General features: G+C 43.4%; 1 protein-coding gene across 5 annotated transcripts in view; it reads right to left on the reverse strand.

Moving 5' to 3' along the window:
- Positions 1–15,012, reverse strand: part of cntrob (centrobin, centrosomal BRCA2 interacting protein) — a 93,939-nt gene that overhangs the window by 40,730 nt on the left and 38,197 nt on the right. For all 5 annotated transcript variants that reach the window (XM_073048956.1, XM_073048958.1, XM_073048954.1 and 2 more), the window contains exons 6-9: positions 7,491–7,607; positions 5,221–5,337; positions 4,343–4,441; positions 718–954 (exon numbers count right to left, since the gene is read on the reverse strand). In XM_073048956.1, the coding sequence (XP_072905057.1) occupies positions 718–954; positions 4,343–4,441; positions 5,221–5,337; positions 7,491–7,607 (570 nt within the window). The remainder of the gene's footprint in view (positions 1–717; positions 955–4,342; positions 4,442–5,220; positions 5,338–7,490; positions 7,608–15,012) is intronic.

The following is a 15,012-nucleotide window of genomic DNA, read 5'->3' on the forward strand; positions in this document are numbered from 1 at the left end:
CAGACGAGATGGTGACAAGAATGGTAAATGGAATATGAGAGAAGCAGGGAGAGGGAATAGCTACAGGAAGTTAGAGAAATCAATATTCATGCTATCAGGTTAAAGGCTACCCTGATGGAACAACAAATCACTGGCGCTATCCTGATCCACTGAGTATCCCGATGCTGCCCGACCCGCTGAGTTCCTCACGGAGTTTACTTCTAACTTTGCTTTTTAAGAGCAGTCTTAATTTTGGGATTTAATACTGTGAGTTAAATCACCTCCCACCTCCCAAATTGTACTCCTTCCACGACGAGGCCACCCCCAGGCTGGGGGAGCAATTCCTCATACTTACTCTGGGTAGCCACCAATCTGACAGCATGAACATCAATTTCTCTAACTTCTGTTAACCTATTCCCCCTTCCTTTTCCATTCCCATTCTGGATCTCCTCTTACCCCTTTCTCCACACCTGCCCATCACCTTTCTCTCGTGCCTCTTCTTCCCTTACTCCCATGGTCTACTCTCCTCTCCTATCAGATTCCTTCTTCTTCAGCCCTTTACCACTTGCACCTATCAGCTCTCAGCTTCTTACTTTACTCCCCTCCTCCATCCACTCAGATTCCCCCTCACCTAGTCACACCCTTCACCTGAGAGCTTGTACTCCCCCCCCCCCCCCACCTTCTATCCTGATGGAAGGATTGAAATAATGACTGTTTATACCCCACACTTGGCCTCACCCTCTCCTTCTCGATCTCCTCCTGAAGTTCCTCCTCGCGCTGGGCACTCCGCTCTTGTAGCTGCTGCTCCTGCTGGCTCCATGTCGCACGCTCTTCAGCCAGCTGGGCCTGCAAGGTCTGGGTTTGCTGTCGCTCCTGCGACCAGCTGCCCTCAGCCCGGTCACGGTCAGCCTGAAGCTTCAGGCTATGCTGTTGCTCTGCCTGTAGAGCCTCGCGGAGCTGCTGGGCCTCGTCCTCCTGCAGGGTGGTGGGAACAGAGAGAGACCATGTGATGCTCAGACTCAATACTAAACTCTCACAATGACAGCAAAACCAAAGACAGACAGACATACTTTATTGATCCCAAGGGAAATTGGGTTTCATTACAGTCGCACCAACCAAGAATAGTGTCGAAATATAGCAATATAAAACCATAAATAATTAAATAATAATAAGTTAATTATTCCAAGTGGAAATAAGTTCAGGACCAGCCTATTGGCTCAGGGTGTCTGACACTCTGAGGGAGGAGCTGTAAAGTTTGATGGCCACAGGCAGGAATGACTTCCTATGACACTCAGTGTTGCATCTCAGTGGAATGAGTCTCTGGCTGAATGTACTCCTGTGTCTAACCAGTACATTATGGAGTGGATGGGAGACATTGTCCAAGATGGCATGCAACTTGGACAGCATCCTCTTTTCAGACACCACCGTCAGAGAGTCCAGTTCCACCCCCACAGCATCACTGGCCTTACGAATGAGTTTGTTGATTCTGTTGGTGTCTGCTAACCTCAGCCTGCTGCCCCAGCACACAACAGCAAACATGATAGCACTGGCCACCACAGAGCTGATTATTGACTACAGAAGGAGGAAAGCTGAGGTCCATAAGCCAGACCTCATCCGGATGAATAGAGGTGAAGAGGGTCAGCAACTTTAAATTCCTTGGCGTTATCATTTCAGAGGATCTGTCCTGGGTCCAGCAGATAAGTGCCACTACAAAGAAAGATGGCAGAGCAGCATCTCTACTAGATTCAGCATATCATCTAAAACTCTGATAAACTTCTATAGATGTGTGATGGAGAGTATATTGACTGGTTGCACCACAACCTGGTATGGAAACACGAATGCCCTTAAACAGAAAAGCCTACAGAAAAGTAGTGGATATGGCCCAGTCCATCATGGGTAAAGTCCTTCCCACCACTGAGCACAGATACACAGATTGCTGTCACAGGAAAGCAGCATCCATCATCAAGGAGCCTACCACTACCCAGACCATGCTCCCTTATCATTGCTGTCATCAAGAAGGTGGTACAGGAGCCCCAGGACTCCTACCAGCAGGTTCAGGAACAGTTATTACCCCTTAATCATCAGGCTCTTGAATCAGAGGGTAACTTTACTTAACTTCAGTTGCTCCATCACTGAAATGTTCCCACAACCAATGGACTCACTTTCAAAGACTATTCATTTCATGTTCTCAATATTTATTGCTTATTTAATTATTATAATTTTGTTTATTTTTGTATTTGCACAGTTTGTCATCTTTTGCTCAGTGGTGTTTGTCTGACTTGTGTGCAGTTTTTCATTGATTCTATTGTTTCTTTGAATTTAGTGTGAATGCCCACAAGAAAATGAATCTCAGGGTTGTATATGAAGACATATATGTACTTTGATAATAAATATGCTTTGAACTTTGTCCTCACTTCTTACTGCCTCGGCTATGCAACCAACAGAATCGATGACCCCTCTGACTCGGAACATTCCCACTTCTGACCCCTGCAATGAAGCAGAGCTTACTAATGCTTGAAATCACCCACCACCAGGCTCAAGGACAGCTTCTATCCCACTGTTACAAGATTCATGAATGGTCTTCTTATATGTTTCAGATCTACTCTTGACCTGCCTGTCTACCTCATCATGGCCTTGCACCTTATTTGTCTGTCTGCACTGGACTTTCTCTGTAACCATACTTTATTCTGCATTCTGTTATTGTTTTTCTCTTTCCTCTCACTAAAAATACTCAAGTTTTGAAATTATCTGTACAGATGGATTGCAAACTAATTTTTCACTCTGTCACAGTATTTGTGACAATAATAAACCAATACCCTTCTACCTGCATATGATCCATATCCCTCCATTCCCTGTACATTCAGGTGTCTAACACCCACTATCAAATTTAAAGTACATTTATTATCAAAGTATGTATACATTATACAACCTTGAGATTTGTCTCCTTACAGGCAGCTACAGAACAAAGAACCCCCCCCAAAAAACATTAAAAGACAGGCAAACACTCAATGTGCAGAGAAGAAAAAATAAATCGTGCAAGCAATAGAAGTAAGCAAATAGCATTCAGAACTGAAGCTTACAAAAGTGACTCCGACAACAGACACAAAGTTATGGCCTCAGTTCAGCATAGAGCCGACTAAACATCATGAAGCAGTGAGCAGAACCAGTCCGTCCCTCGCCTCTGGCCTAAAAACCCTGTCCCGGCAATTAAATTGTCAAAACATTGGGGCATTCCTTGCTCTCAGACCCAGGCCCTGCTGCTTCAATATACTCTTGGGCCTGGGCCCCGCCACCTCAATACAGCATGTACCCGAATTTTCCAATTAGGCTGGGCTCCTAAATCGTACTTTTGTATCACATTGTAGATCAGGCACTATCATATCTAGTTCCATCACTACTCTGACAGCCTGTACCAAGCACCCATTACTGTGTAAAATACCTTGTCCTCACAGTTCCTTTAAGTATTTCCCCTCTCACCTTAAAGCTATGTCTTCTAGCATTTGACATTTCTACCCTAGGGGGTAAGAAATATCACTATCATCTACCCTATCTCTGCATTTTCAATTTTACTCAGGTCTCCCCTCAGCCTCCGCACTCCTTAGTAAACAACCCAAGTTTATCCAACCTCTCTTTATAGCTTGTACCCTCTATTCCTGGCAACATCCTGTAAACCTCTCAGAGTCACAGAAAAGTATAACACAGAAATGGCACTTCGGCCCACGTAGTCTGTGATGTCCTGACAAAGGGTCTCGGCCCGAAACGTCGACATTGCTTCTCCCTATAGATGCTGCCTGGCCTGCTGCGTTCCACCAGCATTTTGTGTGTGTAGTCTGTGATGAATCATTTCTTGTGCACTCTCTTCAAAACCTCCACATCCTTTGTGATCAGAAGTGCATATAGCTGCACTCTGACCTTTTCAATCTGCCCTTCCGAAACTAACCCATTCCAAAGATTTGTGGGCAAGTTAACTGGTTGCTGTTGGTTACCCGTTAGAGTAGGGAAGTGGATGTGAGAAACAAAGAAGAGTTGATGGAGATTTAGAGGTGGTGAAGAAAGAAAGAGGCTGGAACAGGTGAGATTGTTCTGATGGCAGCCCCCATTGCACTACTGCCATTGACTGCTGTGCAGAGCAATCCATTGGGTATATGACAATGGTGGCTGATAGGTTTTTATTAGTGAAGATGTCAAAGGTTATGGGGAGAAGGCAGGAGAATGGGGTTGAGAGGAAAAATAAATCAGCCATGATTGAATAGTTGTACGAACTCAATAGGCTGAATGTCCAAATTCTGCTCCTTTGGCTTATGGTGCTATAACAATTAAAACTGTTGTCAGTCTACAAGCTTTGAGTTAGCACTTTCCTTACCAACAAACCCCTCTCCTTTTCCAGCCGTTCCTTCTCCTGTAGCTCTTTCGCCAAAGCTTGGTTTGCCTGAGATAAATGGTGCTCAAAGTTCAACAGTGCCTGAAAGGGAAGCAGAAACCCTGTCACTCCTGAATGACCGGACACTTCCTTTCCTTCCCCTGAAGCCAAAATCTCTATCCCATAACCAACCACATCTGCCAACAGTACATGGCCCAGCATCCTCCACAAGGAGGTCCAAAGAACAGCCAAGATGCAGTGAAACAGAGGCATGGACTGTTGATCCAAGGATCCCATTTCACCAGCAAGCAATGAAACCAATCTGGAATTTAAAGCAACACTCGATCTTAGTCACGGTGGCAATGAAAATAACGGATCATTGTAAAACCTATACAGCACTCGAGCCATCTAGCTGTGCTGACCTGGTCTTCTGCTTAGCCCCAATGTACTTGCATCCGGACCATACCCCTCCCATTATTTTACTTACGCAAACTTCTCCGAAATGTTGAAATTGAACCTGCATCCACAACTTCCACTGGAAGCTTGCTCCACAATCTCACCAGCCTCTGAGAAGATAAGTTCCCCCAAAATATTTCACCCTTAATCTATAACCTCTAGTTCTAGTCTCACCCAATTTCAGTAAAAGTAGTCTGTTTGCATTCACCCATAATTTTGTATACTTCTATCAAATCTCCAGGGAATAAAGTCCTAACCTATTCAATCTTACCCTATAAATCAGGCCCTTGAATCAGAGCAACATCCACTGGGTGGGCTGAAGGGCTTGTTTCCCTATTTTTATGCTTCAGTGCTCTATGACTCTATGAAGCGACAGCCCCAGCCAAGTTCTGAACAGTTTCCTTGCTGGGGATCAGAAGCCCTACCTGCTGGCGCTCGCCGCGCTCCTGCTCTAACACCTCGTGCTCCTCCTGCAGGTGTTTTAAGACCTCAGATCTCTCTGTATCGTGTTTCTTCCAGCCCTCCACCACCTTCGCTAGCGTCTGTCATTGAGGTAGAAAACAAACACTGGCTTTACCACATGGCACACAAAAACACAGTGGAGATTGAAAATCTGGAGTTTCCTCTGCCCATCCTAGGGTATTATTTAGAGACTAGAGGGATTTTGAGAGGGGAGGGGGTTCTTGAAAGCTTAGCTGGTAATAAGGAATATTAGCTTTGATTAGACCAGATTTGGAGTATTGTGTTCAGGTTTAGTCACCTCCTTATTGGAACTATGTGGAAGTTTTAGAGACGGTGCAGAGGAGATTTTCCAGGATGCTGCCTGGATTAGAGAACAAGTTGTGCGAGCCAGGGCACACACGCAAATATACAGTGCCGATAAAAGTATTCACCCCCTTTGGAAGATTTCATGGTTTATTGTATTACAACATTGAATCACAGTGGATTAAATTTGGCTTTTTTTGACGATGAACAACAGAAAAAGACTCTTACATGTCAAAGTGAAAACAATCTCTACATAGTGATCTAAATTAATTACAAATCTAAAACACAGAGTAATTGATTGCATAAGTATTCACCCACCTTTAGTATGAGACACCAAATCATCGCTGGTGCAGCCAATTGGTTTCAAAAGTCACATAATTACTTAAATTGAGATCTGTTTCTGGAGACCTGTGTGCAGTCAAGGTGTTTCAATTGATTGCAGTAAAAATACACCTGTATCTGGAAGGTCCAACTGCTGGTGAGTCAGTATCCTGGCAGAAACTACACCATGAACACAAAACAACACTCCAAGCAACTCCGCGAAAAGTTTATTGAAAAACCCAAGTCAGGAGATGGATACAAAAAAATTTCCACGTCACTGAATATCCCTTGGAGTACAGTTAAGTCAATCATCAAGAAATGGAAAGAATATGGCACAGCTCTAAATCTGCCTACAGCAGGCCATCTTCAAAAACTGAGTGACTGTGCAAGAAGGGGACTAGTGAGGGAGGCCACCTAGAGACCTAATGACATCTGAAGGAGTTACAAGCTTCAGTGGCTGAGATAGGGGAGATTGTACATACAACTGTTGCCCAGGTGCTTCAACAGTCACAGCTTTAGGGGACAGCGGCAAAGAAAAAGCCACTGTTGAATAAAACTCACATGAGATCTTAGCTAGAGTTTACCAGAAGGCATGTGGGAGTCTCTGAAGTCAGCTGGAAGAAGGTTCTAAGGCCTCAAGAACCCAAGACTGAGCTTTATGACCATCAGACTAAATGCTATGTTTGGTGTGAGCCAAACACCGCACATCATCAAAAACACACCATCCCTATCGTGAAGCATGGTGGTGGCTGCATCATGCTGTGGGGATGCTTCACTGCAGCAGGCACTGGAAGGCTTGTGAAGGTAGAGAGTAAAATGAATACCGTAAAATATACGGTAATCCTGGAGAAAAACCTGAAGCAGTCTGGAAGAGAATCAGGACTTGGAAAAGATTTGTTTTCCAGCAAGACAATGATGCCAAGCATAAAGCCAAAGCTGCACAGAAATGGTTTAAAAACAACAAAGTTAATGCCTTGGAGTGGTCAAGTCAGAGGCCAGACCTTAATCCAAATGAGAATTTGTGGCTTTTTGCTCATGATTCCCACACAATCTGACAAAGATTGAGCAATTTTATAAAGAATGGGGAAAAACTGCAGTGTCCATATGTGCAAAGCTAATAGAGAGCTATCCACACAGACTCAAGGCTGTAATTGCTGCCAAAGGTACAATTACTAAATATTGACTTGAAGGGGGCAATCATTTATTTTGGGTTTTATATTTGTAATTAATTTAGATCACTTTGTAGAGATCTGTTTTCACTTTGACAAGAAAGAGTCTTTTTCTGTGGATCAGTGTCAAAAAAACCAAATTAAATCCACAGTGATTCAATGTTGTAAAACAATAAACGTACACACACATATATATACACGCACATATACATACACATACAAGCGCACACACACACGCACACAGACACATATAAATATATTTGCCTGTAGATTAAGGACATTTAAGAAACTCTAAGATAGGCACGTGGACAAAAGAAAAATGGAGGGCCATGTGGATGGAAAGGGTTAGATTAAAAGTTCTTGGGCCAAGGGGCCTGCATTATACTGATCAAAAGTTCATACAGACAGCTGGGAGGGAATGGTTTGATCTGTCTCTGTACCTTGTCCAGCTGCTCGATCATGATATCCTTCTTGCGGTCCGCTGATACTGCCACAGCCAACTGCTGCTGGAGTTCCAAGATCTTGTTCTGCAGGATCTGAATCTGCTTCTCACAGTGCTGAGATTGAATTGGGGAGGGGGGAGAGGGGAGGGGGAGGGGGAGAGGGAGAGGGGGGGAGAGAGAGGGGGGAGAGGGGGGGGAGAGAGGGGGGGGAGAGGGGGGGGAGAGGGGGAGAGAGGGGGAGAGAGGGGGAGAGAGGGGGGAGAGAGGGGGAGAGAGGGGGAGAGAGGGGGGTGAGAGAGGGGGGAGAGAGGGGGGTGAGAGAGGGGGGAGAGAGGGGGGTGAGAGAGGGGGGAGAGAGGGGAGGGGGGAGAGAGGGAGAGCAGAGAGAGAGAACCAGAGCTCAGTGTCAACATTCTTGACAGGCAGGCAACTGAGAAAGGAGCACCAGAGATCATAACAATTTGCAACTCCTGCCACTGTCTGTAATGCAGTTTTACAAGACATTGGTGAGGCTGCATTTGGAATATTTGAGTGTAAGAGAAGAAACAAAAACAGTTACTACCCCTTAACCATAAGGCTCTGGAACAAAAGGTGGTAACTGTACTCACTTGCCCATCCACTGAGATGCTCCCACACCAATGATCTCACTTTAAGGTCTCTTTATCTCATGTTCTTGTGATTTATTTATACCGGTAGTTTATTTGCACAGTTTGTTGTCTTCTGAATAGAAAGACAATGTTTTTGCTATAGGATATGCTCTCCCAGCTTAAATTATCTAGACCTTTCTTCAGTGAATTGAAGCAAGGTTTCTCGGTCAGGAAGAGATCGGACTCAAAGTCTGAAGAGTCAGTTCTGTGTAAGAGCATAGGTAACACACTACAGCGCATGCTGAACATTATAAATGGAATTTAAAGAGTGGTTAGGACTTCAAGTCACAGAAGGGGTGTGGATGGGTAGAGGAAAGCTTGCTACCATTTGTAAAATCAACAAATGATCTTGTGGCAGAACTCAGCGGGTTGAGCAGCATCTGCGGGAGGAAAAGAACTAGTGTTTTGTGTTGAGACTTTAACTTCCCAATGTGGGTCCTAACTTTCCTCCTGTGAAAGCTGCTTGATCGACCGAAATTTCTCCAGCAGATCATGTTACTCCAGATTCTAGCACCTGCAGCCTCTTGTGCCTCTATTGTATAAATAAAGCTAGAGCTTGGGGAAATGCATTAATAGATTCCCTGGATCGCAATGCTATTCAGAGTCATCATTTGCGGTTTAAGATGATGTTGAGATGAGGATTCTGTGGAGGACACACCACCTCTTAAAAAAAAATTTGAGGGTGTCTAAGATTTTTGCACAGTACTGTATGGTTAGGGTTAGTAAGTTGTAGGCATGCTACGTTGGCACTAAATGAATTGTGACACTTGTGGGCTCTTCCCAGCACATCCTTGGACTGTGTTTGACTCAAATAATTTATTTGACTGCATATTTCCAAGTACACGTGACAAATAAAACTAATCTTTATCTTTAACCTCTAAATTTCCCCACTCACATCAAACCGATGCCCTCAATGTTCTTGTACCTCACTGTTCTTGGCCATATAACAATAAACCTGACTAGTGGACCAAGTGCTGGCAAATAGCACCTGGTCAGTTAGAGTCAAGGTGGTGATACAGCCCAGTTCATCAAAGGAAAAGCCCCCCCCAACACTGAACACATCCACAAGAGCACCAGGTCAGTAGAAGGTCAGTAAGAGTCAAGGTGGTGATACAGCCCAGTCTAAGGTCAGAGTCAGTCAGTATAAATTCATGCAAAGTCAAAGTGGTGATACAGCCCAGTCCATCAACAGGAAAAGCCCTCACAACCACTGAACACATTTACCAAGAGTGCTGTCGCAAGAAGTTCCAGGCCATGCTCTCTTTTTGCTGTCATCAGACAGGAGGTACAAGAGACTTAGGTGCCACACCACCAGGTTCAGGAACAGTTATTACCCCAGAACCATCAGGCTCTGAACCAGTGTGGATAACTTCACTCACTGCAACACTGGTCACTGAACACAGCCTCCAGACTCACATTCACAGACTCTACAACTCACACGCTCAGTATTATTTATTTTGTATTTGTACAGTTTGTCTTCTTTTGCACACTACTTGCTTGTATTATTTCATTGATTCTGTTGTAGAGAATGAATCTCAAGCTAGTCTTTGGTGACATATTCGTACTTCAACAATAAATTTACTTTGAATTTTGACATCACTTTTACTGACAAAGTGCCCATGACAGAGATATCTAAAGCCAGAGGACTTGGGCTTTTTCCGCTCCATCCACCACAAGCAGAACTTCTGATTCCCATTCCCGCTCCAACATGTTGGTCCATGGTCTCCTCTTGTGCCATGATGAGGCTATCCTCAGGGGTGGAGGAGCTGATTGTGGATTACAGGAGGAATGGAGACAGGCTCAGCCCGAACAACATCGTCTGCAGATGAGAGGGTGAATAGTTTCAAGTTCCTTGATATACACGCCACCGATGATCACACCTGAACTTTGTGGCAAAAAAAGCACAACCATGTCTCTTCCACCTCAGGCAACTGAAGAAGTTTGGCATGGGCCCCCAAATCCTCAAGACCTTCTACAGGGGCACCATTGAGAGCATGCTGACTGGCTGCATCACCGCCTGGTACGGAAACTGCACCAACCTTGATTGCTGTGCACTGCAGAGAGTGGAACGGACAGCCCAGCGCATCTGTGAATGTGAACTTCCCTCCATTGAAAACATACAGCAGCAGGTGGCCTGAGGCCTGGAAGATCATCGGGGACACCAGTCACCCCAACTATAAACTGTTTCAGCTGCTTCCATCTGGCAAATGCTATCGTAGCATTAAAGCCAGGACTGCTTCTTTCTACAAGCCATTAGACTTTTAAATTCACAAGTCTGTACATTGCAACGGAGTCATAATGCAAAAATTTTTACTCCCACACATTGAGGAATGGATGTAAAATTTTTTAAATATTCTATTCTAATTCTATTCTGCTGGCTAGCTTCAAACCTGACAGCATATTGATTCCTCCTTCCAGTAGAAAAAATTCCCTCCACCTCCCCTTTTCCTTCTTCTCACATGCCTATCACCTCCCCCTGGGTCCCCTCCTCCTTCTCTTTCACCTATGTTCCACTCCTATCAGATTCCTTCTTCTCCAGTCCTTTACCTTTCCGAGCACCTGGCTTCAACTATCACTTTCATTGCTTTCCATTGTCCCCACTATTTTATTCTGTTGCCTTCCCCCTTCCTTTCCAGTACTGAAAAAGGGTCTCGACCCAAAATATCAACTAGTTATTAATTTTCATAGGTGTTGCCTGACTTGCCGAGTTCCTCCAGCATTTTGTGTGTGTTGCTTTGGAATTCTAGCATCTACAGACTTTCTCATGTTTATAATGGGCGAGAGGTTTAGAAGGGAAGCAGAGGAAGAAGGTACTAAGTGATCCACATGGACACAGCTGGTTTCTGTATGAATATTCAAAAACCTTCAGCTTTTCAAATAGTGGCTAGGACACCAGAAGAACTCGCCTGCTCCTCCTGCTGTGTGTCCAATGTAACAACAGTTACATATAAATACCAGCCCAATTAAAACAATCACCAAAACCAACATTAAAACATTTAAGCTAGAAGAGGGCATTCCGGGCTGCTTAGCATTGAGCTTTAAGGAACATTTCAAGGATAGAGAGAGGATTAAGGAGCCAGAGAAGTTTAAAGAGACAATTCCAGAAAACCTAAGGTATTGATACTGACAATGGAGAATGCTATTGTGGCTCAGGGCGTCAGAGTTCGATTCAGGTGTCCTGTAAGAAAATTTGTATGTTCCTTCCCATGTGCGCATGGGTTTCCTCCAGGTGCTCGGTTTCTTCCCACAGTCCAAAGACATACTGGTTACAAGGTTAATTGGTCATTTTAATTTGTCCCATGATTAGGCTGGGGTTAAGTTGGGAGGTTGCTAGGCTGAAAGAGCTTATTCCATGTTGTATCTCTAAATTTTTTTTAAACTGGAGAGGCAGTGGTATCCAAGTCTCCAAAGTTTGAAACACAAGAAGAATTTCCTATTAATACAATGGGAAATCTCGGGGACAATTTTCTGCATAACACTGTACAGAAGGTTAAGGGATTTAAGGTTTCCAAGAAGCAAGGATTCATTTGTATTAAATCGACAAGAATTAAATCATTAAGCCTCTCAGAAGCATCATGAAGGAGCACATACCATAAGCAACTTGTCAGATCTCCCTTGTTCCACATCTAAACCATTCAAACCTCGATTACATTCTAGTCTCTAACTCACTCCCTGTATGTTATTGTATAAATAGGCTAATCTAAGCTACCAAAAGTACAATATGAGATTCCAGCCTGAAAATCAGACGTTATTTATAAGCCCTGCAAAGCCCAAAGCCCACAGTAAGGCTCTAGCCTGCAGCTCTCTCTTGGGTCTGCTATTCAAGTTTGTCATCTGACTACATATATACAATGTTCCTCTAGACCACGGTGCACCCACAAAACATATATCACAACTAGCACATGAAACTAAATATTACCATAAATAAGTTAATACAATATAATTCAAGTGCATGTAGTGTGTAGCACAGGTAAACAGTAAACAGCTTGCTGGTGGCCAGTATTCATTAATCTCAGAGCCTGAGGGAAGAAGCTGTTACCCAGTCTGGCAGTCCTTGTCCTCCTTTTTAATGGTCGGGGATCAAAGAGATAATGGATGGGTGGTAGGGATCCTCAACAATGCTTTGGGCCCATTACAGTTTCAAAGTACATTTAGTTTCAGAGTACATACAGTAGTGCTAGGAAGTTTGTGAATCCTGTAAAATTTTTTCTAGTTCCGCATTAATATGATCTAAAGCGTAATCAGATCTTCACACAATTCATAAAGCTAAATAAAGAGAACCCAATTAAATAACATGAAAAACATTACACTTGTTAATTTATTTATTGAGAAAAATCATCCAATATTACATGTACTGGTTGAAAAAATGTGTGAACTTCTGGGGTAATACCTTCTACAAAAGCTATTTGGAGGTGTTCCAGCCAATGAGATGAGATTGGAGCTCTGGGTTGTAGAGATGCCCTGCCCTTTAAAAACACACACAAAGTCAGGTTACTGACAGAGACTGCACTTCTCAAGAAAGATCTGCTTATGTGCACCATGCCTTGATCAAAACAACTTTCAGAGGACCTTAGAAGAATTGTAGAGATGCATGAAACTGGAAAAGGCTACAAAAGCATTTCTAAAGACCTGAGCGTTCACCAGTCCACAGCAAGAGAAATTGTCTACAGATGGAGGAAACTCTGTACTGTTGCTACTCTCCTTGGGAGTGAGTATGCTGCAAAGATCACACTAAGAGCACAACGTGCAATGCTGAAAGAGGTGCAAAGGAACCGAAGGGTAACAGCAGAACACCAGCAGAAATCTCTAAAACTTACTAAAGCCTCTGTTCATGTGTCCACTATAAGAAAAACACTGAACAGAGTTCACCACCTGGATGTTCTACAATGCTTCTGGGACAATATTCTGAGGACAGATGAGACAAAAGTTGAATTTTTTGGCAGAAATGCACACTGTTATGTTTAGAGGGAACAGGGCACTCACTGCGCACCAACACCAAAACCTCATCCCAAATGTGAAGCATGGTGGAAGGAACATCATTGTTTGGGGCTACTTTGCCGCCTCAGGGCCTGGACAGCTTGCAATTGTTGAGGAAACAATGAATTCAAAATTATGTCAAGACATTTTACAGGAGAATGTCAGGGTAGCAGTCCATCACCTGAAGCTTAATAGAAGTTGTATAATGCAGCAGGACCATGATCTGAAAGACAATAAATCAAAAACTGAAGGTTTAAAATGAAGAAAATTTGTTTTAGAATGGCCAGATCAAAATCCTGACCTTAATTCTATAGAAGTGTTGTGGAAGGACCTGAAGCAAGCAGTTCATGTAAGGAAGCCTGCCAACATCACAGAGTTGAAGCAGTTTTGTGAGGAGGAATGGGTTAAAATTCCTCCTAGCCAATGTGCAGGACTGATTAACAGTAAGCAGAAATGTTTGGTTGAAGTTACTGCTGTACAAGGGGGTCACACCAGTTACTAGAAGCAAAGGTTCACATACTTATTCCAACAAATATATGTAATATTCAATCATTTTTCTCAATAAATAAATTAACAAGTATACTGTGTTTGGTGTTATTTATTTATTTAATTGGGTTCTCTTTATCTAGTTTTACGTGAACATCTGATCACATTTTAGGTCATATTTATGCAGGAAGAGAAAAACCTTCTAGCACCACTGTATATAGTACACCTCCTGAAATTCATTCTCTTCACCAACATCTACATAATGCCCCCAGTAAAAGTCAAAAGTCGGGGGGGGGGGGGGTGACCCTGGTGATCGTTAACGTATGTTTTTACTATCCTCTGTAGGGTCTTGCTGTCCAATTTATTTATTTATATGAATCCTACCCCCCCCCCCCCCCATGAACCCTCGTTTAGATTCAAGTTCCTAACATCCTTCAGTACCTGTTATTTTAAATATAAATATCTAAACTCCTTGATTAGATTCCAGCCTACTCTGTCAAAATCAAAATTATTATCAAACTATCTACGTTACCATATACTTCCTTGAGGGTTCATTTTTCATGCAGTCATTTACAGGAAAATAAAGAAATACAATAGAATTCATGACCAACTATACATAACAAAGGCTGTCTAACAACACAGTGCACTAAAGACGACCAATTCAGACGCCTGCATGTTGGTATTCCTCTCCGCACTTTGAGGCATGTCAGGTGGCAATCTTGCTGTTGCTTTAACATTTTGTCTGTTTTTTCCAAGGCTGAGCTGCTAGCTCGATGCTCAACCCAGCACAGATGGAAAGCATGCAAGAAGCCGGCTGGATTTGAACCTAGGACCCCTAGCCTCAAAGTCCAGTTTTGACATCACTACCCACCAGTCAGCTTTGATAGTTCCCTGGCTGTGTGGAACCTAATGCTCGTGTACCTCCTGCCTGATTGTAGAAGCAAGAAGAGAGCATGGTCTGGATGGTGGGAATCCTTGATGATGGATGTTGCTTTCTTGTGACAATGCTCAAAGGTTGGATTTGTTATTCAGACATGAGAGGTCAGTAAAAGGTCAGCCATCACTTTTGGACTGACAAAACAAGCCAGTTTAAACAGAACAAATTCATCAGCAGCTGCACGGGGCTTTTGTATGGTTGGGCAATGGCCATTTGCCTATCAATGTGCATAGGGATTTGTGCTCAGTTTTGTGTGGAACAAAAAAGATTAAATGTCATCAAAGATGAATTTTTAAATAGAGTTCAGAGCTAGGAATGGATACACAGAAAAGTCAGAAGATGGGCTGTACAGCAAGCTCCCTGTGACTCTCTTCACAAGCTCAACCTAAGCCTTCCAGTCATCTGAGGGAACGTGACCCACAAGCTGATCTTGGACAGACAGCAAACACCGAGAGGAGGAGCCTGGAGATCT

This window comes from Hemitrygon akajei, chromosome 6 (genome assembly GCF_048418815.1).
Source record: "Hemitrygon akajei chromosome 6, sHemAka1.3, whole genome shotgun sequence".
In the NCBI taxonomy this organism is placed as follows: domain Eukaryota; kingdom Metazoa; phylum Chordata; class Chondrichthyes; order Myliobatiformes; family Dasyatidae; genus Hemitrygon; species Hemitrygon akajei.